Genomic DNA, 26,439 nt, shown 5'->3' with positions numbered 1-26,439 from the left:
CTTTCTCTCTATCCATCTTTCTCTCTCTCTCTCTTTCTCTCTATCTATCTATCTATCTATCTATCTATTTATCTATCTATCTATCTATCTATCTATCTATCCATCTTTGTCTTTCTCTCTATCTATCTATCTATCTATCTATCTATCTATCTATCTATCTATCTATCTATCTATCTATCTATCTATCTTTCTCTCTATCCATCTTTCTCTCTATCCATCTTTCTCTCTATCCATCTTTCTCTCTTCCATCTTTGTCTTTCTCTCCATCCATCTTTGTCTTTCTCTCTATCTATCTATCTATCTATCTATCTTTGTCTTTCTCTCTATCTATCTATCTATCTATCTATCTATCTATCTATCTATCTATCTATCTATCTATCTATCTATCTATCCATCTTTGTCTTTATCTATCTATCTATCTATCTATCTATCTATCTATCTATCTATCTATCTATCTATCTATCTATCTATCTATCTATCTATCTATCTATCTATCTATCTATCTATCTATCTATCTATCTATCTATCTATCTATCTATCTATCTATCTATCTATCTATCTTTCTCTCTATCCATCTTTCTCTCTATCCATCTTTCTCTCTTCCATCTTTGTCTTTCTCTCCATCCATCTTTGTCTTTCTCTCTATCTATCTATCTATCTATCTATCTATCTATCTATCTATCTATCTATCTATCTATCTATCTTTGTCTTTCTCTCTATCTATCTATCTATCTATCTATCTATCTATCCATCTTTGTCTTTCTCTCTATCCATCTTTGTCTTTATCTATCTATCTATCTATCTATCTATCTATCCATCTTTGTCTTTCTCTCTATCCATCTTTGTCTTTATCTATCTATCTATCTATCTATCTATCTATCTATCTATCTATCTATCTATCTATCTATCTATCTATCTCTCTCTCTTAGTCTGGCGAATAAATAAATAAAAAACAACTAATACATACATGGACTGCAAGTTTACTTCTAGAAAATAGAAAATGTACTCAACAATGTTAATGGAAATGTAAATGGTCTGCATTTATACAGCGCTTATCAAGTCAATGAAGACCTCCCAAAGCACTTTACAATGTGCTTCGCACTTACCCATTCACACACACTCACACACCGAAAGCAGTGTCTGAGATTTAAGGCATCTATCTGCAATGTTGTGTCATTGCAAAATACATTAGATAACCTACAGTACATCTATCAGCACATCGCACCTATTTGAGAAAACCAGCATTTCATCTGTATTATGAATACAATGAAACGATACTAAAACAGTGTATTATAAATTATTTCACGGCATAAACTGCAAAAACACATTTTCTTTGGGCTTAGCAAATCTACGAATGAATGAATGAATTCAACATCATTTCCAACCACTAGGCTCGAATTAAGTGTATTAAGAGCAACCTTTGTCATGTCATGTTTATTTGTGACGTCCTTAATCGCAAGGAGTCTCAAAGGGCTGCACAGACTATTGCAAACTACAAACTATTATGACAGCATCCCCTGATCTTAAACCTACACGAGGGAAAGGGAAAACTCAAAAACTTCAGTCAGGTCAAGTCATATTTTTTTGTATAGCCCTTAATCACAAAGAGTCTCAAAGGGCTGCAGATATTATTGCAAACTACAGACTATTATGTCAGCATCCCCTGATCTTAAACCTACACGAGGGCAAGGGAAAACTCAAAAACCTCAGTCAAGTCAAGTCATGTTTCTTTGTATAGCTCTTAATCACAAAAGAGTTTAAAAGGGCTGTACGGACTATTGCAAACTACAGACTATTATGTCAGCATCCCCTGATCTTAAACCTACACGAGGGCAAGGGAAAACTCAAAAACCTCAGTCAGGTCAAGTCATATTTATTTGTATAGCCCTTAATCACAAAGAGTCTCAAAGGGCTGCACATACTATTGCAAACTACAGACTATTATGTTAGCATCCCCTGATCTTAAACCTACACGAGGGCAAGGGAAAACTCAAAAACCTCAGTCAAGTCAAGTCATGTTTCTTTGTATAGCCCTTAATCACAAAAGAGTCTAAAAGGGCTGCACAGACTATTGCAAACTACAGACTATTATGTCAGCATCCCCTGATCTTAAACCTACACCAGGGAAAGGGAAAACTCAAAAACTTCAGTCAAGTCATATTTATTTGTATTGCCTTTAATCACAAGGAGTCTCAAAGGGCTGCACAGACTATTACAAACTACAGACTATTATGTCAGCATACCCTGATCTTAAAGCTACATGAGGGCAAGGAAAAACTTAAAAACTTCAGTCAAGTCAAGTCATGTTTATTTGTGACGCCCTTAATCACAAGGAGTCTCAAAGGGCTGCACTGACTATTGCAAACTACAGACTATCATGACACCTTCCCCTGATCTAAAACCTATATGAGGGCAAGGAGAGCAGAGATGCCAGTAGTGAGCTATGGGTTATGGTTCCTTCATGATTCACAGATCCTTTAAGCCGCCTGGATCATCGGGAGACAACTTCCTGTGGTGTGTCTTGGCCAAGTACAGCCTGGCGGCACCCATTCCTTTTATTATATAAAGTTATTTGGCGTCTCTGTTGTTGGATGAAAGAAAGAACTGCGTCCTGATAGAACTGCGTTTTTGCCTGGTTTTCACACATCAGTAGTCTCATGTAACATGACAGTGTCAAACCTCCCACCCTGGACTCGATTGTCAGTTTTTTTCTCTGTTCTCTGTGGTCTGAATTGCCAGAAGCAAAAAGCAAAAAAATGCAGTACCTTGGGCTCTCGGCCTCCCCCTTCCTTCTTACCACGTCACACACTGCGTAGTCTTCCCTCTCCCTCGTCTACGAGCCTGCCCACAATAGCGCTAATGTGATGTGACGCAGGAGTATGCAGTGCAGCGTTGGCTTGTATGTGTATGTGGAGGAGGAATGACTTTTTAGAGGAATGCCTTTCAGGACACATCGTCAAGTGTATGCCGGACTGTAGCATGGAGCCAGGCAAACCTAGGGTGCTTCCATGAATTCTACCCCAAAACACACCAGATACGATTTTTTGACTGCGCAACAAGAGGAATACTCAGCTACAACAAGTTAGAGGACTTGTAAGTTAAGTCTCTGTTTTTTTTTGCATTTTGGTTGTGCAAGTGCATACATGAAAGTGAATGGGAAATGGCCTTTGAATTCTGCATTGTGAAATCTTAGTCAATCATTTACATTGTGTGTGGTGGATAAGTTGGGCAAATTCTTAACTTTGACAGATGGTAAATGGTAAATTTTTATAGCGCTTTTCAAGTCAATGAAGACCTCCCAAAGTGCTTTACAACACCCATTCATACACACACTCACACCAATTGGGAGTCAGCTATGCAAGGCGCCTACCTGCTTATTGGGGGCATTAGGGATTCAGTGTCTGAGATCTTTGATTTGATTTAAAAAATTGTTATCACAATAAAATATTTCTTATAGGCCGATATTGATGATTATAAAACAATACCTTATTTTCACATATAAGGTCCAATTTTTATCCCTGAGTGAAAGTTGATAAAATCCAATCAACCAATATTTAATGTCAGAACAGAATGGTGACAAATTATTACAATGTCAGGACCAGAATGGAAACAGGGCCCACTCGCGTAACGTTTCTCACAGTTCTATTGGGAAGAAGGGAAAGGATTGCATACACGATCCGGAGATCGCCGGTCGCGGGGAGCAGGTTTCCCAGATGCGCGAGTGGCACCTCCGTGGCGAGCGATGGCGGTGTCGGGAACGGAAAAAACAGGTCAGTAGCCGGGGTAGAAGAGCAAAAACGTGATCGGGATGGGAAACAAGTCGAAAGCCAGGAGAGGAGAGTAGACGTGGTCAAGATCACAAACAGGTCGTTATTCGGGACGGGAGAAGAGACGTGGTCGAGATCAAATTAGGTCGTAATTCGGGACGGGAGAGCAGACGTGGTCGAGATCAAACAGATGGTGGCGGGAGACAAAAAGGAGCCAAAACATGGGATAGGCGAAAAAGGGCTTGCTGTGTAAAAACAGAGATTTGCAGACGGACTGACAAAAGGGGACTGACAGGACAGAGTTTAAATATTGACAGGGAGCCAATCTGTCAACAAGCTGCAGCTGGCGCCACACGGGCAGGGCCAATTGGGCGCCATGGCAAGCGTGACACACATGGGCGCGGCCAACTCGGCGCCATGGCAACCATGACATACAAAGCATCTCACAAATATGAGAAACTTTACACAGGTGAATGAATACCCCCTCAGAGGCGGAGCTGGTTGCAGGTATACTTGGGTAGAGCCTCGCTAGCTAGCTGTTTGTTGCTCACTTGCCCGGTACTCGTTAAATGTCCACTAGCACAGGTTTCTGACTAAATGTTTTTTCCTCTAGCTTATTTTAAATGATGGGACAGACGCTGCCCTACTTACGAACGAGTTCGTAAGTTGAATTTGTTTATAAGTTGCTTCATTGCGAAATTTTATATGAGTATGTTTAGGCTTGTATAAGTAACCTGTATTGTTTTGTACTAAAAAATAAAAAAATCATAAAATAATATGCTGTATAAAGGTAAATAAAGTTGAGTTTAACTTACTTTTGGAAAATGAGCTTCAAGAGGTCCTCCTCCGTGCTAAAAAAGTGGCCGAAAAAAAGCGGTTCGACCGTTGTCTCAACCGCATAAAGCTTTCTTATTACACTTTCATTTCAAAAGAAACAACTCGCCTCTTCTTTACACTTTACACTAAACTTATTTAATTGATGGACCAGATATTAAACCATAAAAATGTCAGTTCTTAGCGCGCTGGAGATACAGTATAGAATGTTTACACACGTACTAGGAAGAGTAAGCCGGATTTATTTTCTTCCGGGTGGATGCTGGGTGAGCTCTTACAACGCCACATGTCGGTAGCAAGGGAAAGAAGCACTACAGTACCGTCGTGTACTCAGAAAAAGGCGCGCACAATACAAAATCTAACTTACAGCAATATCCGGATATTTTTCGACATTGTTCGTATCTACTGTTTTATGCAAGTCGAATGGTCGTAAGTAGGGGAGGCTCTGTATAAGTTTGCTGTGTTGCTCGACTTGGATGTCGGCAAAGTTTGCGGCACACGATGCTGCTCTTTGGGTTTTTTGTTTTTTAACTCAAGCTCGTAAGTCGCCAAAATACCTGAAAACAACTGAAGATGGTGGCCTCGCCTGTCTATGACTCTTTCAGCATACTTTGAGTGGGTACGCTGGGTGTTAATTACGGTTTACCGGCAATGTCAGTTAACAAATATTCAGCCTTTCCTCGGTTTTGAAAGGCTCTGTTTTCCAAACCAAACTTTTGCTTGACAAATGTGAGAGTTTAGCATCCGCGTGATCCACAGCAACAGTAAGGTCACCCTGCTTTTCTCCCTTTAGCCTTCTGTAACATCGTGATGGATAGAAAATTGTCCCTGGGCGTCACCTCTCCGCTTCTTTACACCAAAGACTCCCTATTAAGTATTAATACACTTGTCGGTCTTGTTTTTCAACTGGCTGGCGTGTCGTTTGTCAGTAGATAGTTTTAAAAGTGGCTACGCTTGTCAGGCTACAGCTAACTTGATTGATGCGGGGACATGTCTGGGAAGTCTTGCTGCGGCAGCTGAACTTCTGCATTGTAGGATCTGTAGTTTGAGAGTTATCCGCCTTTCATAGAGCCAGGCCATTATAGTAGATGTGTATAAAAGGATTTCACGGGTCGGATGTAATTGTACGCGGGGTCGCATGTGTCACGGTTGCCATGGCGCCCAATTAGCCCCACCCGTGTGGCGCCAGCTTCTGTCACGGTTGCCATGGCGGCCAATTAGCCCCGCCTGTGTGGCGCCAGCTGCAGCTTGTTGACAGATTGGCTCCCTGTCAGTATTGAAACTCTGTCCTGTCGGTCCCCTTTTGTCGGTCTGTCTGCGAATCTCCGTTTTTACACGGCAAGCCCTTTATCGCCTGTCCTGTGTTTTTGCTTCTGTTTTTCTCCCGCTGCAATTTGTTTGATCTCGACCACGTCTGTTCTCTCGAATAACACACATTTTCTGATATCCACCACGTTTTTTGCTCTTCTATCCCGGCTACTGACCCGTTTTTTCCGTTCCCGACACCGCCACTTCCCACCCCCGCGTCTGAGCAACCTACTCCCCGCGACCAGCGATCTCCGGATCATGTGTGCACTCCTTTCCATTCTTCCCAATAAAACTGTGAGAAACGTTACGCGAGTGGCTCCTGTCTCCGTTCTGGTACGGACAGGATGTGGTTTAGGCACTTCCATTTTGGTCATGCAGGCACATAAAGAGACAATTACTAGTCCATCCATCCATTATCTGCACCGCTTATCCTCAGTAGGGTCACGGGGGTGCTGGAGCCCATCCCAGCCATCTTCGGGCAGTGGGCAGGGGACACCCTGAACTGGTTGACAATTCACTCGCTCATTCATACCTAGGGACAATTTGGATTGGCCAATTAACCTGACATGGGGGTTTTTTTTAAATGTGGGAGGAAACCGGAGTGCCCGGAGGAAACCCACGCAAGCACGGGGAGAACATGCAAACTCCGCACAGGAAGGTTGGTAGCTGGATTTGAACCCATGACCTCAGAACTGTGCCGCACACGTGCTAACCACCGCTGTGCTGCCCTCCATTACTAATCAACTAACCTTATTAATTTGATAACTATTCGGAGTGGTTGTCATTGATGAAAATCTCATGCATTGAAACGTGTTTCACCGATGATAAAAATGAAACAACTCTGTGGAGAAGAACAACGCAGTAGAAACTTGCTTGAGGGTGCCATGTTGCTTGGTTACAGCAGCCTAGCCAGTTGTACTGCTCAGTCGGTCAAATATGATCTGACCATGTATGGCCGCTCGATTTGCTCTGGATCTTTTCTTAACGTGGGAGGGTCGGGGGCAGATCACCATTATTATTTCGTTCATCGTTTTGTTTTTAGGCTGCAAGGTGTTAAAAATGGCATTAAAATGTTTTTTAGTTATAGCCTCACTGTGGTCCATTTCACCAAGGAGTACAGTGTTTCCATTTGAGTTTTGTGAGACCCCGGTGGGTGGAGTCTAGGGAAGGTGTGGGGGCGTGTCTGAAGGGGTGTGCCTCCCCATTTAACCACCCATTTAACAAAAACAAAAATATTATTAGTCGATACTGAATATTTGTCATGGTTGCCATGGCGGCCAATTGCCCCCCCCCCCCCCCCCCCCCCCCGTGTGTGTGTGTAACGGTTGCCATGGTGCTCAACTGGCCCCGCCCGTGTGGCGCCAGCTGCGGCTCGTTGAGAGATTGGCTTTCTGTCTATATAAAGCTCAGCGCTCTCTTGCTTCGGTTGTCAGCCCGTCAAACGAACTTCTGCCCCACAAGACGTGGGTTCTGACTCGGTCTTGTTTTCTTCACTCCGGTATTGTTCCCGTTTATTTTTGTCCCATTTACTTTCGGGTTCCAGTTTTGTTTCCGTCTATTTTGGTCCTGTTTAATATTTTCTCTAGTTTTCGTTCCCTTCTAGTTTCTCCTGTTAATTATCGATATCGTGATTTGTTGTCAATCCTGTCTGTCCCTTTCTGTATCGACCCCATCTGTCCGATATCAACTCGGACAATTGGAATCGGTCTCGTCGTTCTCTGGCTTCCTGTCCTTCCACACCAGACCGGCTTCCTAACGTGCATGACTCCCCATTTCCCGTAAAATAAAAGGCTTGTGTGAGAATATCACGCGATTGGGTCCTGTTTCTGTTCTGGTTCTTACATATTTGCATTTAGGGACACTAAATGCTGACTTTACTGGACTGCTTCAGATTGTCCAGTCAGTGGTAGACAATGCACACAATGTTTTGGAGCCATAACGAAATTAAAATGAGTCCAAATAAGGATCATTTTCCTGCTTGGACTAATTAAAAAAAAAAAATCCTTTCCTTTTTGTCCCTCGTATTGTAATACTCGAACCATTCCTTTGCTCAAGTACTCTCACTCTCTCTCTCTCTCTCTCTCTCTCTCTCTCTCTCTCTCTCTCGCTCTCCACCTCTTCACTTCCACTTTGTTTTATGTCATGTCCAGGCGTCCAATAGAAACTTTCCATTAGCATTGTCTTCATCAAGCGCTGGTGAAGTTAGTGCATCTCTGGAAACAATAAGTGTCACGACCAGCACACAGGGTAGACCCAATCGCGTAACGTTTCTCACAATTTTATTGAGATATAGGCAAAGGAAGTGCTGCGCCCACAATCCGGTGTTCGCTGGGTGCAGGAAGCAAGTCGCTCTCGCACTCGGATTGTCATCCAAATACGGAAGTAGATCTTCCGTACTGAGCATGTCCAGGACGGAAAAACAGGTCGCTAGCCGGGACAGGGAGCGCAAAAGCGTGGTCGGTGTCTGAAACGAGTCGTAAGCCAGGACGGGAAAGTAGACGTAGTCGGGATCAAAAATGGGTCGTAAGCCGGGACGGGAGAGCAGACGTGGTCAGAAGCAAAACAGGTCGTAGCCGGAGACAAACGGGAGCAAAAACGGAACAGGCGGGAGTCAGGGTCGAAAAAGGCTTGCCTTGTATAAACAGAGGTTTGCAGACGGACTGACAACAGGGGATTGAAAGGACTGGGTTTAAATAGGGACAGGGAGCCAATCAGAACCCGCAGCAGTTGGCGCCAAATGAGCGGGCACAGGTGATTCTCATCTTAATCATGACAATAACTCAATGTTTTCTATCTCAGTGTAGCGCAACATATAAGTCAGGGTTAGATGATTCAGAGCTTTTTTAACTTGGATCACTGCGAAATCTAATCGGTCGGCGAAAAAACACAAACACATTTATCACAATTTATCGAATTAATTATGTAGGGCATCGCTATATAAAGGGACAACGTGTAATATTTGACAGCTAGATGTTGCTTTTGTGTTTTGCAACCAAAAAACGAGTGGTACAAAGGACAAGGAAGATAACAAACTATGGAAGACTTTAAGTGACCAAACTGCACCATTTTTTTTTTTGCCCAGTCTTTCACATGGCTTTTGCTAGTTCCCTTCAGATACGCATCGTTTTCTTGTTATTCAAATTAATATCGCTTTTTTAATGAATTAAGTTTCTTACACTAGGAGGCTCTAAATAATACACAATATCCCTTTAAGTTACCAAACTATGTATGCAAAAGTAGTACATGTCTGGCGTGTCTCAGCGAGTGAGCCAGCGATGCCAAAAGCCCAGCATGCCACAGCAAGTTTAAGTGTGAAAGCAAGTAAGCTAACTACCCTAAATTTGACAAGCGCTAACAATTCTAATACTCATACCAACTGCCACTGTCCTTTGCGTTCATTTTTCGAAATTATATATTTTAAACTTTCAAACCTGAGCTTGAATTGGACTCATGACATGGATCGTGACAAACTTCTGAAACTGAGCATGGACTCGCAACAACCTCTCATGTTATTACTATGTTGTGACTATGTTACTACCAGGTTATTCATTGGAAGTAGGGTAAATAGACTCACTTCAGGACTAAATAAATAATTTTACTGAAAATCACAATGACCCTTCATTGGTGAGCTATTTTCAGAACAGATCCGCTGGCACCACAGCTGATCTTAGAGGGCACCACGAGAGAGAACCTTTCTCATGGTCATTTCTATCAAAAGTTATGTCTCATCTCATCTCATTAGCCGTATCGCTTATCCTCATTAGGGTCGCGGGGGGGCTGGAGCCCATCCCAGCCATCTCCGGGCAGTGGGCAGGGGACACCCTCAACTGGTTGCCAGCCAATCGCAGGGCACACAGGGACAGACAACTCATTCGCTCATTCACACCTAGGGACAATTGGGACCGGCTGATTCACCTGAAATGCATGTTTTTGGAATGTGGGAGGAAACCGGAGTGCCCGGAGGAAACCCATGCAAGCACGGGGTGAACATACAAACTCCGCACAGGAAGTCTGGAGCTGGATTCGAACCCACGCAGGAGGTTCCCATGACATGAACTGTGCCGCACAAGCGCTAACCACTGCGCCGCCGTGCTGCCCTCAAAAGTTAAGTGTTTTTTTAAAAAAGAATGCAAACCAAATTCTCTCTCTGCCCGCTAGAGGGCAGTGTTGAGTTTGTATAGAGTGGTTAGTTGTATCATGTTTGAAATGTCACGGACCAGGAACAGAGCGGGGATCCAATTGCATTCGTTTTACTCAGTTTTTATTAAGAAAGAGAACAGTGCTTGCATCCACGATCCAATGATCGTCAGTCACGGGTAGTAGATAGCAGGAACGCTGTCGAGCGAGGGTAGTCGTTGGCAGTGAGAAAAACAGGTCGATGGCCGGGGCGGAGGAGCGAAAAATTGAAACAGGTCCAGAAAAGAGGTCGGCAACAGGTATCAGGCAAAACAGGGCAGTATAGTGTCGGAGAGTACAAAAGCTTGCCTAGCTGAGAGCATAGGTTTGCAGACAGTCTGACGAGTTCTTTTCGGAAGACGGGAGTCCAACAGCCAATCAGCCGCAGGTGCCCCGAATCAGTAATCATGACATAAAACTGCATTCACCCCACTGTTAAAATAAACCAGTTAACACATTCAATGCTAAACCCGAAACACTTTTTCCCTATTGTTTGTAAAGAAATGTGTAGAGTTTACAAAAGATCCCTTTTTATCCATGATTATAATATATAGAGTAGGTTATTAATGTAGGCTGAATGATAAAGCATAATACTGAGAAGCAAAGCCAAACATTCAGAGTTGACATTCTTATACTGATCCCACCTGAGAACAGAAAGTCTGGATCTGGATCCAGAGTCTGTTTGCCATACCTTCTGTTGACTTTCAAGTTGAACAGACTGGATGAAAATGACCTTTTCTATGAAGTGCTGGAGCATAGTTTAATCTACTTTTGAAATAAATGTATTTTTTTGTGGATTGGGTAGACTTTGATGATCTGATTGGTTGTTTAAAAAAAAAATCAATAAAAACGACGTTGCAACAGTTTCTCAGTACTTGAGTACTTTTTCACTTTTACTCAAGTAAGTATTTGGATGACCACTTTTACTTCTACTTGCCACGGCACCCAATTGGCCCCGCCCGTGTGGCGCCAGCTGCAGCTTGTTGACAGATTGGCTCCCTGTCAGTATTTAAACTCTGAGTCGGACCGTCTGCGATACTCTGTTTTTACACGGCAAGCCCTTTTTCGCCCGTTTTTTGCTCCTGTTTGTCTCCCGTAACGATCTGTTTTGATCTTGATCGCGTCTGCTCTCCCGTCCCGAATTACGACCTGTTTGGATCTCGGACCACATCTGTTCTCCCATCCCGAATAACGATCCGTTTTTGATCTCGACCACATTTATTCTCCTCTCCTGGCTTTCCACTTGTTTCCGATCCCGACCGCGTTTTTGCTCTATCCCGGCTACTGACCCGTTTTTTTCCGTTCCCGACACCGCCATCGCTCGCCACGGAAGTCCCACTTCCGCGTTCAGAGCGACCTGCTTCCCGCGTCCAGCAATCCCCAATCCGTTTTTGATCTCGACCACATTTACTCTCCTCTCCTGGCTTTCCACTTGTTTCCGATCCCGACCGCGTTTTTGCTCTATCCCGGACCACATCTGTTCTCCCATCCCGAATAACAATCCGTTTTTGATCTCGACCACATTTATTCTCCTCTCCTGGCTTTCCACTTGTTTCCGATCCCGACCGCGTTTTTGCTCTATCCCGGCTACTGACCCGTTTTTTTCCGTTCCCGACACCGCCATCGCTCGCCACGGAAGTCCCACTTCCGCGTTCAGAGCCACCTGCTTCCCGCGTCCAGCAATCCCCAGATCGTGGGCGCAACTCCCTCCCTGTCTTCTAATAAAACTTGTGAGAAATGTTACGCGAGTGGGTCCTGTTTTCGTTCTGGTCTTGACTACCAGTACTTTTACTTGATTAAAATCTTTGGCTACTCTACCCACCTTTGGTGGGGCAGTAACCCAGGAGGTAGAGGTAGAGCGCTCCTCTTGGGATCCAGGGTTGAATTCCCGGTTCCTCCAAGTTAAAACCCCTCATGCCCCCAATAAGCAGGTAGGGCTGTCGGCGCTATCGTTGTGTTGATGGATAAGTGTGAAGCACATTGTAAAGGGCTAGACCGGTGTTTTTCAAGCCTTTTTGAACCAAGCTACACTTTTATTTATAAAACAGTTCCGGGGCACACCGTCCGTCAAAAATGTTTGAAAAGTTATGTCAAATATTTCACTGTACTACCTCAAATGCAGATAATTAGTATATAAAAATAAGAAACTAATACTTAAAATAAAAAGAATGATGTGCTTTATGTTTTGATTTTTTACAGTGCAATCTTAAACCGCTTTGTTAAACAAATTAAGTTATTAAATGTACTGTGCTACATCATGAACAGATATTTAGTATAAAAAAGGTACATAGAAATCTACTGCCACCTACTGATATGGATGACTATTACAGTTACTCGTCTGAAGATAGCAAAACTACTAAATAATAGTCTAAGCTCTCGTGAAATTCCATGTCTCAAAAATTAAAACCTTTACTCAGAGATTGGCCTGCCCATCCCCATACTGTGCACCTTACATCATGGGTAGAAGCCCAACCACCGTTTACAATTTCTGTGTGGTGAAACTACCACGTACAATTCTGTTTGTAGATGGAACTAGCTATTAAAACTGGCATTTGCATTAATAGGTTAATCCATTGTCGTTTCTTTGGATTAGGTTCGATAACCTGTCACAAATCTGTCAGTGTCAGGACCAGAAAGGAAACAAGACCAACTCGCGTAACGTTTCTCACAGTTCAATCGGGAAGAAGGGAAAGGAGCGTACACACGATCCGGAGATCGCTGGTCGCGGGGAGTAGGTTGCTCAGACGCGGAAGTGGGACTTCTGTGGCGAGCGATGGAGTTGTCCGGAACGGACAAAAACGTGTCTGTAGCCGGGATAGAAGAGCAAAAACGTGATCAGGGTCAGAAACAAGTCGAAAGCCAGGAGAGGAGAGTTGACGTGGTCAAAATCAAAAAACGGATCGTTATTCGGGGCTGGAGAACAGACGTGGTCAAGATCAAAACAGGTCGTAATTCGGGATGGGAGAGCAGACGTGGTCGAGTTTAAAACAGATCGTAATGGGAGACTAACAGGAGCAAAAAACAGGATAGGCGAAAAAGGACTTGCCGTGTAAAAACAGAGATTCGCAGACGGACCAACAAAAGGGGACTGACAGGACAGAGTTTAAATACTGACAGGGAGCCAATCCGTCAACAAGCTTCAGCTCGCGCCACATGGGCGGGGCCAATTGGGCGCCATGGCAACCGTGACAGTCATGACTGATTTCCCTGTTAACTACACTCTTAATGTTAATATATCTGACCTTGGATGTGCTAAAATTGTGTTTGGTCAGTCACGTGTACACACACATTGTTGCGAGTGACTGAGAATTCCCTTATTTCTTTGCCAACTACTATTTCTTTGGATGTGCTCTGAAGAAAAAAACTGCATTGCCTCTCCTTCTTTTAGCTGCGTTTGTGCTGACTACAGAAGTGCTCCTACAAATGTGACGCAGTGGTGTGCTTGCCAAATTTTTCAATGATAAAAAGGTGAGCCTGCTGCTATTTTGCTGGTCTTGTGGGAGGAAAGAGCTCTAGGTATGTGCATATGCTACGGACCAATATAACATATTTTCTCCATGTAGCGATTTATTGTTTTGAGTTCATTTCAAGTGAAAGTTTTCACGTCCAGAACATAAGGCAGACCCAATCGTGTAACGTTTACTCCCAAGTTTATTGAAATATACAGGAAAGTCAGCTCCAGCGACCAGGTGCTCGCTGGACGCGGGAAGCAAGCCGCTCACAGAATCTGAATGTGTTCCGAATGCGGAAGCGGACCTTCTGGAGCGGGAGATCGTGGTGTCGAGGACAAAAAAACAGGTCGATATCCGGGACAGGAGAGCAAAATGTGGTCGAGATCAAAAGCGGGTCCTAAGCCGGGACGGAAGATCAGAACGTGCTCGGGGCCAAAAACGGGTCGTTAGCCGGGACGGGAGAGCAAAACGTGGTCGGGATCAAAAAACAGGTTGTAGCCGGAGACACGGGGAAATCCGGAACGGATGGGTGGAAAACGGGTGCAAAAAGCGGGACCGACGGAAGTCAGAGTCAAAGTGCTTGCCTTGTAGAAACAGGTTCGCAGACGGACTGACAACAGGCGAGTGAAAGGACTGAGCTTAAGTAGGACTGGGAACCAATCAGGAAGCTCGCAGCGGCTGGCACCAAACGAGCGGGCACAGGTGAAACTAATCATTCATCATGACAAAAGTATACTTTTTGAAATTTCACTTTTAAAATATTTTGTTCATTTTCAATTACTATTATTTTTTTTGTTTTTTTCACTGCATCATTCGGATGCTTATTATGAGGAAACTCACATACAGAGACCCCACGCAACTTCAGGTATCGCTGGTTCCCCCTTTCGCGTAAAAAAAAAGATTGAATGAAAATAAAAAACATACGATGCTTCCCACTCGACCGAGGAACCGTTCTGGGAACCAAGATTCAGGCCGAGTTGCCGTTCAATTAAAAAAAAAGATAAATAACAAACAAACTAATAAAAACGAATGCTTCCAACACGACGGAGGAACGTTTCGGACAGCCAAGATTCATGCCAATTTGCCAGCACCCCTGGCTTGAGATCCCTGATGCTGATTGGCAAATCCATATCATAGCATTGTCATGTCCTGCACGGTTGTCATGGCGCCCAGCTGGCCCCGCCCCTTGACACCGGCTGACCTGCATTTCCTAAATACTCCTATGGGTACTTAAACGCCCCTTTTGGAACTGCCCTTGGCCCGATAATTGTTTACCCTTGTTAAAAACTTGTTGATACTTGTTTATTCTCGTTTTGCTTGTTGGACTTTGTTGCACTCCGGTGTAACATTCTGAGAGATTCCTGCAAGTTCTGTTTAATCCCGTTAAATGCCTAGTCTGTAGTTTCGCCGGCATTTGAGCCTGCTTTGTTTTGTTTTTGGTCCGTTTGTGTGTTAGACAACTTTTTTTTCTCAAATAAAGTGACAGATCGTCTACGCAAATGAGTTCCAACGTCCTGCTTACCGACCTGCTTCGTGACAAGCATAAGTTATTGTCACGGGATGGAAGAGGTGACCGGACCAGAACGGAGGCAGGAGGCAGGAAGGGAGAACTCAATTGCGTACGATCAAAGCTTTTATTTACCAAAATAAAAGTTGTCCAAAAACTCCGGGACAAAACAGAACAAAAACATTCTTACACTCAGAATAGTCAGGTACAGGTTTCCTCCGACTTAAACTAAACAGGACAAGGCATGACAGAACAGAAAAGGTGTAATGAGCCAACACCCGCAATACCCACCACCCAACCTTATATAGCAGCCACGCAATTAGCTGATCTGCTTCAGCTGGTGCCCAGGGGGCAGGGCAGACCGGTCGCCACGGCGACCATGACAGTTATACTGTACTGTGACCGGACACCTGCTCTGCGTTCCTTTGCATCTCGCTGAGAAGAGTTTCTGTCCCGCTCCTTTGGTCATATCACCTAAACGATGCATCTTTCGCTCTTTCTCTCTCTTTCAGTGCAAGTCCACAAGTCCCTTTAACGAAGGTGTGCCCCCCAAAAAACATCGACTAACTTAAAATACGTACTGATATTTTTGAAAACTCTTAAATGAAGGCATCCTTTTGATTGATTGAAGCTAGCAAATGTGCTGTTTTCTTGACCTTAATTTGCTGGTTACTCACTGCGCTTTGCACAAAGGCTTGTCCAAACTCTTTGCACAGAGAAAAGCTGATAGAGATGTCACGTGAACTGACACACTAATTGGTTTAAGCTTCTTCCGGTAGTGAGACCTCTTTTCATGCCAAGGGCAGACGTTTTTAAAGAGCCTGATCCTATTTCAATCTGGATTACTTTAGTTTAAACATCATACTTGTATAGCTGAAAATCGACAGGAAACTTGTGAGAGAAAAACGGATCATCCGATGGAAACTCTTCCTGTGTTAAAGACTATCCTTTAGTCTCCATGAGTATGCTCTACCATCTCAACCAGAGATCAAAGCGGCGCTGCCACGAGCGGCTGTCTGCTCCTATCTTCTGTGTTTTTTCTTCCCGTTTTGACAACTACACTATGGATTACTTCTATCCTATGGACATGGGTTTTAACGCACAAGAAATGCGTGTATTTAAGGAATTTCAACTCCTTGCCCTGAAGAATTCTCGTGCCGGCGTGATCGTGGAGGAAGAGCCGGAGCTAGCGAAGCGGCTAGCGGCGTTATAAGTCTTCGGTACCATCCGTAATCATGGTAAATGCGAACTCACGACCAAATAAGATCATCGAGTGCTGGTGGAAAACATCGAAGCGCACAGGGAGCGCAGTTGCTGTGTTTTGCGGAAACGTGGCTCACGTTTAGCATTCCGTACGCTAACGTGTAGCCACCCGGAGCTATCCGGAGCAATCCGGCTTCAACGCCGCTAAACAGAGACACGAAAGCCGGGGGGAATCGGAGAGGAGGCGGACTTGCTAACACGAGGTGGTGTATCCCTGGATTTTCACAAAGAAAAGTTTTCTATCTGCCGCAGGGATGTCGAACTTTTGGACTGGCGTGACGTCATCCACTTCGCTACAAGCACCCCTAGGGCATCATGTTCATCTGTTAATAAACAACGGGGTAGACTGCTGAAATTTTTGGTCGGACTTCGATTTGTTTGAACTGAGAGGCGTTCGAAAACCGAGGTTCCACTGTATGTTGTTAATAATAATTAATATCGTGGGCGGTCTACAACACTATTTTACCTGAGTTTTTTTCATGTTTATTGTTGGGTTAGAATGCCCTCTACTGGCCAGTAGTGTATATCACACCATGTAACCAAATAAATCGTCCACTCAGAATGCCTCTTACGTGCACGTGATTTATTTTATCCTCTATCAGAATCCTTGTAACGGAATAAGATAGGCACTCACGCTTTAGTCCTTGGAATTTGTTTCATGGTAATCTAAGAGTGCAATCGCCTTGTGTTTTATGCTCACTTTTCTTGTTTTGTAACTCAAAAAGAGTCTCTTATTTCAACCTGACATCACATTGAACCTGAAAATAGTCAACAAATACAGCTGCAATAAGCACTTTGCGAGTGGCGCCTGGCTTTGGCATTATTTAATAGACTTATTAAAAACTACTACTACTACTGCGGCAGGGGTAAACCAGTGAAAGCTGTCGGGCCCTGCTGTTGAACAGAAGTGTGTTGTGTCACCCTGACCCGAGTGACATAGTCGCTTTCTTGTGTCCTGTTTCATTTGGAGGGACGAAAGCATGACCAACTTGGATGCCGCGGTTCTTAACATGTTTGGGTGTTTGGACATGTGGGTAGGCCATGGTCCAAAAACTTGTGTGTGTGTGTGTGTTTTTTGCTACTTTTTCCCTTTTTATCTTTTTCTTTTTTAATTTTCTTTTATTTTCTTTATTTTTGTATGTGTTGTCTTGCTGTCGGTCACCCGTCTCGAGGGATATGACCAGTGTAGATAGATAGATTAAAAACTACAGGTCTTTGTTTGATGCTCAATTTTCTCTTGTGCTTATTTCAGCATTGTCTTGCGGGCCACATAAAATTGTATGGTGTGTAGGGTTGGGTAGGGTTACTTTAACTTGATTACTTTCAATTATTTTTGGATTACTCCAATACCAAATATGCTAATAAAAGACAAAAGAAACTAAATATGAATAAAATGATGACTCACAACACGTGGTAAGCTTTCTCTCCTGGCTTTGATCTATTTGATCTCTGGCAAAACTAACATAAAATGTGACAGAAACAAAATGAAAATAAATCCAAACAGCTTGCCAACATCATTTTTGCCGTTCTATGTATTCCGTTACTCCCCAAGCCTGCACAAAATTTAGGAATTGTATTCATATTTAGTTTTTTGTCTTTTATTAGCATATTTGGTATTGGAGTAATCCAAAAGTAATTGAAAGTAATCCAGTTAAAGTAACCCTACCCAACCCTGATAGCGGGCCACATTTGGCCCGCGGGCCTTGAGCTTGACACATATGCTTTATGAGTATGTAATCCCCATACTTAATCTGTTAACACTGTTTTCCTTTCCTCTGCTTTTTTTCAGATGTTTTGGTGTGACATCGAAGCTATAACACGCATCCATTATTCAATTAGAATGACGATCCAAACCTTCTGAGTCCTTACAATGGATTGGACATTCGATCAGCGACTATTGTAGAGTCTGAAGATGCTCAGGTTCTTTTCTGTTTGTTCAATTTAAAATCTATTGTAGGGATGGTAGGGTGACCTATTGGTCCGCACAGTAAGATGAATGTCACAGATGAACAAAAAAGCATGAGACTTTCACTTCACAGTGCAGGAGACCACAATGGAAATGCTTTTCCAATTTCCTTGTCACCGTGCTCGCCTTCTTTCTGCTCGGGCGAATCTTCTCCTGAGTCATTCTGCAGTCGGGACAGCATCAACAGTGGAAGTACTGACAGTCCACAAGACATGATGGAAGTCACTCTCTCTACGAGCTTATTGACTGAAACAAAAGAAATAGCGGAGGATGTCGTTCCCAACAGAGATGCTAAGAGTATGCTCAACAAAAATATGGATGGAAGTTCCACGAAAAGCCAAACAAAAAACGAAATCTCCGAATCATACGACAACCCAACATCCGTTTACCACGACGCCAGCGCTGGAGAACACCAAGAAATCGAAAACGACAACGACAACCTATCTCTTCCCTTATCTCCGACATCCGATTCTAATGACAACACGGAAAACGGAGAACAACTCGGCTCATCGACTACAGACTCTGAAGCAACGGAACTTCTAGCAGACGACGATGATGAAGACGAAGCTTTGTTTTTCTCAATCAGCTCAGACATTGATGTTCAGAGAACCAGCACAGCAGTACAGATAACATGTCCTCTGGCTTTACTCAGCAACACCTCCGAGGATTTGAGTGACACCACCCACCCAGTTGTCACTCCCCCTGCAGTCAATTTGGTCCAAGATCCCAAAAACATTCCAGGTTTACTAGATAGCACAGATGTCAGGATCCCAACACTCAACAGCGGTCCCAGCAAACCAAAATGCAAACCAGACATGGCCGTTGCCCCCAAAATAGGGAATGGTGTCGAAAATAGGATATACAAGTTGGACTTTAAAAACATCAAGTCGAAAGTTGGATCACGGCCCACCAGATTACCACCAAAGCATCCTAGTCAGGTACCTTGGTTCTGATTTATGTACACTGTACCTCAGTGGTCCCCAACACTTTTCTGTATCACCGACTGGTTTAAAGTCTGACAATATTCTATATATACAATAATATTAGTGCTAATAACAATAACAACACAAATATACCGTAAATTCCGGACTATAGGGCGCACCTGATTATAAGCCACACCCACCACATTTTCAGAGGAAAACCGATTTCGTACATACACAAGCCGCACCTGTAAATAAGCCGCATGCGCCCACGTTAAAAAATTGTAACACAAACATTACATTTATCCAGACCCGACTTCAAGTCGCGCGGTTGAAACTAAATGTCCTTCATTGAAGTACACAGTCCAAAAATCACAGCCGGCAAAATGAACAGAAAATGATACCGGTACTTAAGGTTTGATGGAGACCTGCAGAGTCCGGGTACTTGTTGAAAATAATCCAAGGAAAAAAAAGGCTATATTTCTAAAGGTAAGGGTGGGAAAAATATATAGCCACTATTGTCCGCCGCGACAACAGTTCTCACTCACCTTTACCCCACTTCCCGTCAGCCCGCAAATCTTTTTTAATTCGCAAAACATCAGAATAAGTGTCTCAAATAAATACATTACAAAAATATACAGGTGCAAATACATATTATACATGGGTTACACATATTTACAAAGAAAAACGGTACACCGAGAGAGTTTTCAAAGCTTTAATAACAATAATAATATAACTTTCATCCCAAACGGTGCCTGACAGGGCAGTTAATGGTAGCAACACGCTAGCAACACGCTCGCAACACAGTAAACGGGTCTGTTAAAAAAACATACCGTACTTGTAAAAATCACGGTAAACCGTCCTCATCATTCTCCTTATAACTGAAGTCATCAAAGTCGTCTTCCTCAGTGTCGGAAAGAAACAGTGTCATATAGACGTCGTCCCACTCTCCCGCAGCCTCACTCGCGCGGTCACTGTTGCTGGTGTGCCCTCCTCTCCGTCACGGCTTTTCGCAACCCGTTGGTGATGGTGGATTTTTGATGCTGCCCCACGCTGTCAGGATCCACTGGCAGACTTGCGAAAAAGTTGCCTTTCGCATGCGGGCAGTTTTAGCGAAAGATTTCTCGCCGCTAGTCAAGCCAAGAAGTTGCAGTCTTCCTCGGCGCATATATTCCACCGGTCTAAATCTTACCTTTGGTACCCGAGCGCCGCTGGCGGCTGTTAGAAAAATAACATAAATTGGCCGCATCACTAAATAAGCCGCAGGGTTGAACGTTAGGGAAAAAAGTAGCGGCTTATAGTCCGGAATTTACCGTAAATCATAAGTCTTAATTGTGTAATTACTAGAGATTTAGATGACATAGGAAAAGGCATTAGGTTTCATCTCATTATAACATTAATTTTTAGTCATGGTACTGTATTATCACGCGTAAGGTTCCCGGTTCGAGACCGGGTTGAAACATATGTTGGCCTGGAGATGGATGGGAACCACCAGGCCGTACCTGCCCAAGACACACTACAGGAACTACAACACTGGTGGTTAAGGGATCCAACCAACCAAATGTACCGAAACGCAAAAAAACATAACAAGGGAAACAACTCTTAGGTGTTTCTGGCGATGAATCGGACTTTAAGGGACATTGAATAAACACATTGTAAATTTAATTTTGGTATTGTGTTAAAAGTATTACGGTTCATGGATCCCTTAACCACCTCAGTTCAAGGGGCACTACTTCCTGTGGTATGTTGGGCAAGTACAGCTTGACAGTGCCCATACCTTTCCAGGCTGTTTTTTGGGGTTGGGTAGTGGTTTGCTTCCTATATATGAAACAGATAAAATGGTTTCTATGGTTAGCAGTAGCAGGAGAAGCCTCCTGATCTGACTCAGATACAGAACCTTCATCATGTGGTTGCTGATCGATCATTGTTCCTATGGGCAAGGCAAGTTTATTTGTATAGCACAATTCATACACAAGGCAATTCAAAGTGCTTTACAGAAATGGCAAAGAGACACGTTAAAACACACACAATTACAATTAAAACATAGAAGAAAAGACATTGAAAATTTAAAATGTGGTTTTTAAAATGCATTAAAACCACAGATAAAACGTAATAAAATCAATGAATTAAAATACAGTGGAACCTCGGTTCTCGACCATAATCCATTCCAGAACCCTGTTCGAAAACCGATTTGTTCGTTTACCGAAATCATTTTTCCCATTCAAAATAATGTAAATCGTTTTAATCCGTTCCAACACCCTGAATCTTTACCTTGAATGTTTAACGTAAACATAAAGCTAACCCAGGCTAATCGTACATTCGCGCTATCGTAATCTTCCGTACAAAAGATTACGCTAACATGAACGTGTAAAAATAAAAATAAAAAGGATAAAGAAAATAATTATAAATAGGATTTCTTACCTTTGTGGTGGTCAGCAGAAGGCGGTCCTTCCTTCATATTTGGCTATTATTTCTTTCTTAAATGCAATAGTTGTACGCACTACTTTTCTTTTTTCACCTGTAGCAACTTTGCTGCTTGCACTGACCGCTCAGCATCGCACCCTAGCGTAGGCACTCACGCATTACCGGCGTTCGAACTCCGATTTTTTGACCGAACAGCGAAGCAAGAATTTCTCGAAATTTTTGGACGGACACCGATTTGTTCGAACCTAGAGGCGTTCGAAAACTGAGGTTCCACTGTAAAGTAAAAATGAAGAGTGCAAATAGATAGATAGGGGCGGCAGTGGCTCAGGAGGTAGAGCGCTCGTCTTGGGATCAAGGGATCCCAGTTCGAATCCCGGCTCGTCCGTGTTACATGTCGAAGTGTCCTTGGGTAAGACACTGAATCCCTAATGCCCACAATAAGCAGGTTAGCGCCTTACATGGCTGCAAGGCCGCTATTGGGAAATGTGGAGCACACTGTAAAGCGCTTTGGGAAGTCATTGACTTGAAAAGCGCTATATAAATGCAGATCATTTCATTTCATTTCATAGAACCCTATATGGTAATATGGTAATATGTTACCGTAAAACAGCATGTACAATGAGCACACAAACTTTAAGGGTTTTTTTTTGTATGAAAAAAATAATGTAGGTCATACTCAAGTTTATAAGCAAAAAATAAGGCATTTGTTTTACTTTCTTCCCTACCGGTGGTTGCGGACCACTGCTGTATCTAATTACATACAGTACTGTTAAAAATATTAGCAGTGCAATGTGACTAACCAGAATATCTCAGGTTTTAGTATATGTTTTATTGTTACATGCCAAACAAGTTACCAGTACGTGCAGTAGATTCTCAGAAAACAAGACCCAGCAGTCATGATAAGCACGCTCAGAAGGCTTTGCAATTGGGCAAATAGTTCAAAGGGGTGTGTTTAAAAAAAATAGCAGTGTCTGCTGTTGATTGTACAAACTCAAAACTATTTTGTATTTCCCCCAAAAAAGCTAGGATTTAGTTTTTTTATAACTGCTTCACATCTGTGTGGCATAGAGTCAGTTGTTATTTCACTCCATGATTGCTTAAAAACATTCCACAATTCATTTACATGTCTTAGTGTTGCTTCACAAACAGCATTTGTGTTTTAACCCCACAGGTTCTCGATTGGATTGAGATCTGGGTATTGGGCTGACCACTGGATAACCTTAATTTTATAGGTTTGGAACCAAGACTTTGCCCATGTCCTGTGTGTTTGAGGTCATTGTCTTGTAAAACACCCATTTCAAAGGCATGTCCTCTTCAGCATAAGGCAACATAACCGTATAGCTCTTTGTTGTACGGGCTGTGGCTAGGACCTTGACTCAGCCTCTTGGCTGAGAGCAAGTGTCCCGGCTCCTTGGCTTTGTAGCGTATTATGATTTGACCGATAACGGATAATGGATAATTGATAAAGAATATAGAACAATAAACCTTACAAAATCCCCCCCCCTTCAAGGATTTTGACATACACAAACTGATCCATGATCCCTGCTATGCGATAAATGGGCCAAACACCAGAGTATGAGAAACATGCCCAGACCATGATACTTGCACCACCATGCTTCACTGTCTTCAATGTCAATTCATTTAAATGTCTTGGTTTTGCTTCAAAAACCGAAAAACCTTAATTTTATAGGTTTGGAACCAAGACTTTGCCCATGTCCTGTGTGTTTGAGGTCATTGTCTTGTAAAACACCCATTTCAAAGGCATGTCCTCTTCAGCATGAGGCAACATAACCTCTTCAAGTATTTTGACATACACAAACTGATCCATGATCCCTGCTATGCAATAAATGGGCCAAACACCAGAGTATGAGAAACATGCCCAGACCATGATACTTGCACCACCATGTTTCACTGTCTTCAATGTGTACTAAGGTTTGAATTCAGAGTTTGGGGGTCATCTCACACACGGTCTATGGCGCTTGGACCCAAAAAGGACAATTTTGCTTTTCATCAGTCCACAAAATGTTCCTCCATTTTTCTTTAGGCCGGTTGATATGTTCTTTGGCGAATTGTAACATTTCTCCACATGCCTTTTTTTTAACAGAGGGACTTTGCGCGGGGTTCTTGAAAATAGATTTGCTTCACACTTTCAGGTAACTGCAGACTGTGTTTGATGGTCCCGGAGCTGAGCCATTGCCATTCCGGTTATTCTCCAGTCCATTTTAATAGTTGTCTTCTGTTTTCTTCCATGTGTCTCTGGCTTTTCTACCCATTTTAAGGCATTGGAAATCATTTCACATGAAAAGCCAACACTTTTTTTGCACATGTATAGGTTCTTCCCTTTCCAACTTTTCAATTAAAGAACCCGGTTCTTCGCAGCAATGTCTTGAACGACCCATTTTCCTCAAATGCATGTTCAACCTGTGCTGGTTTCTTCAGCCTTAAATAGGCACATTCCCATTCACACCTGATTCACACCTCTTTTGTTCTGTTTTTTTTCCCAAAATTGATGAACTCAGAGATTGCCACACTGCTATTCTTTGAAGCACAGTTTTCAGAGCGTGCCGATTATGAATGCTGGGTCTCGTTTGTTTTCTGAGAATCTACTGCAACTACTGGTACTTTGTCTGGCACGTAACAAAAAATGTACTAAAAACCAGCGATATATCGGTTAGTCACATCGCACTGTATGTGTTGCTAACGTTTACTTTTCTTTTTTTTTTTGCAGAATAAATCAGTTTCACATATTGAAAGAACGTCTGCTCGTCATAGAGAGGAAGTGAACGCATCTTTCGGCAATAAAAGGCAAAGCCGATCTGCTGGTGCTGTCAAAGTAGCTCTGGTTCTGAAACCTGTCAGGAGACTGGGCAAAAACCTCCAAACCATCCATAAGGCAGCAACCAACGACTCCAAAAATTCAAAAACGCAGACTAAAGCCTTCAATGGGACACTTTCACGTACCGAGGAGTGTGAGGGTAAATACCGTGAGGATTACCGAGTCGCACTGAGGAAGGAAAGCAATGTGGTGTCGGATGAATGTGAAGTCGAATCTGGACATGAATGTCCAATACCTGGTGATGATTGTGCAAAGGATTGGTTCCAGGCCACTGATGAGGTAAGTCAATTTTTGTTAAAGTGTTTTCTTTTGAGCTCATCAAAAACAGACTTTTGCTAAAAGCAGGGTTCGTATGGGTGCTTGAAATCCTTGAATTTCAAAGTTGTGTTTTCAAGGTCAGGAAGATGCTTGAATGATGCGTGACGAGCTTGCAAATGCTCGAAATACACGTCATATAATGTTTCCGGGCAGTCAAGTCAAGTCATGTTTATTTGTATAGCCTTTAATCACAAAGAGTCTCAAAGGGCTGCACAGATCAAAGACTATTGCAAACTACGCCATCTCCTCATCTAAAACCTACATGAGGGTAAATAATACACATACAGTCGTATGCAAAAGTTTGGTCACCCCTGATCATTTTCAAGATTTTCCTTTATAAATCACTGGATGTTCGGATCAGCAATTTCAGTTAAATATATCATATAGCAGACAAACACAGTGATATCTGAGAAGTGAAATGAAGTTCATAGGATTCACACAAAATGTGCAATAATTACCTAAACAAAAGTAGGCAGGTGAATAAATTTGGGCACCCTTGTTGTTTTAGTGATTTGAATACCTTTAGGAAGGATACAAAAAGCTAGCTGAGAGAGTTCAGCTGTCAGTTTCCACTGTGAGGAACATAGTGAGGAAATGGAAGTACACAGGCACAGTTCTAGTCAAGACCCGAGGTGGCAGGCAAAGAAAAATCTCAGATAAGCAGAGGTGAAGGATGGTGAGAACAGTCTGACTCGACAGACCACGCATTGAGGGAAAAAAATTAAATAAGCTTCAAAATGAGGCCGCTGCTATTACATCGCTTTGTATGGTGTATGTGAAACGTCATCGCCCCCTACAGGTGCATCAGAACAGGTAAATCACACCAAAAATCCCAGTGCTAAGGCCCTGCTAATAAAATCTGCTGACAGCAGGGGCGCTTTTAGGTTCAGAGCTTTTGGGGTGCTGAGCACCCAGATCCAGGGTGGGCAAACTATGGCCCATGGGTCACATGCGGCCCATCTGGCTTCTTCATCCACCCCTCAAACAAAAATGGTCAAAATATATAGTCGCCGGGAAATGGTTTTGTATTACCATTTGCTCAAATATTTGATTAACTATAACACAGAACTTGTGTTGGGTGGAGTTAAATGTCCTTGTGGTTTTCCTTATCATAGTGCCTCTGTTCTTTGCTTCATGGTGGTCTTGCTAAATTTGAACGCTAGAAATCACTCTTCATACATTTTTAAGGGTTTCATGTGAATTTGAGCTGTTGGTTAGTTGAAAAGAAAATGTAAATCGGAATCCAAATCACAATAAATATAGATTTAAGGGGATTAGTTTTTATCTAGATGTACAAAATCCTATGTACAGTTGGATGTACAACTGTTAAGAGTAACAAAATCCTACACATTCTTATCCAGGGTTGGGTAGGGTTACTTTAACTGGATTACTTTCAATTACCTTTGGATTACTCCAATACCAAATATGCTTATAAAAGACAAAAGAAATTAAATATGAATCAAATGATGACTCACAACACGTGGTAAGCGTTCTCTCCTGGCTTTGATCTCTTTGATCTCCGGCAAAACGAACATCAAATGCGACAGAAACAAAATGAAAAAAAATCCAAACAGCTTGCCAACATCATTTTTGCCGTTCCATGTATTCCGTTACTCCCCAAGCTTGCACAAAATTGAGTCATTTTATTTATATTTAGTTTCTTTTGTC

At 42.8% G+C, this 26,439-nt stretch overlaps 1 protein-coding gene across 5 annotated transcripts in view; it reads left to right on the top strand.

Annotated features, from left to right (window-relative positions):
* LOC148360733 (uncharacterized) overlaps nt 1-26,439 on the top strand; it is a 125,574-nt gene that overhangs the window by 4,347 nt on the left and 94,788 nt on the right. For 2 of the 5 annotated variants that reach the window (XM_088341633.1, XM_088341634.1), the window contains exons 2-4: nt 2,948-3,093; nt 18,097-19,211; nt 24,346-24,732. In XM_088341633.1, coding sequence (XP_088197759.1) covers nt 18,300-19,211; nt 24,346-24,732 — 1,299 coding nt within the window. In that variant the 5' untranslated portion in view covers nt 2,948-3,093; nt 18,097-18,299. Of the gene's footprint in view, nt 1-2,420; nt 3,094-13,473; nt 13,554-18,096; nt 19,212-24,345; nt 24,733-26,439 lie in introns of those variants that run through there. The other 3 variants (XM_088341635.1, XM_088341632.1, XM_088341636.1) reach the window with 3 other exon arrangements.

Source organism: Urocampus carinirostris, chromosome 8 (genome assembly GCF_059441175.1).
Source record: "Urocampus carinirostris isolate Australia breed hairy pipefish chromosome 8, RoL_Ucar_1.0, whole genome shotgun sequence".
Lineage (NCBI taxonomy): Eukaryota > Metazoa > Chordata > Actinopteri > Syngnathiformes > Syngnathidae > Urocampus > Urocampus carinirostris.
The sequence above is the reverse complement of the archived record's forward strand: the minus strand, read 5'-3'. Positions and strand labels throughout refer to the sequence as shown.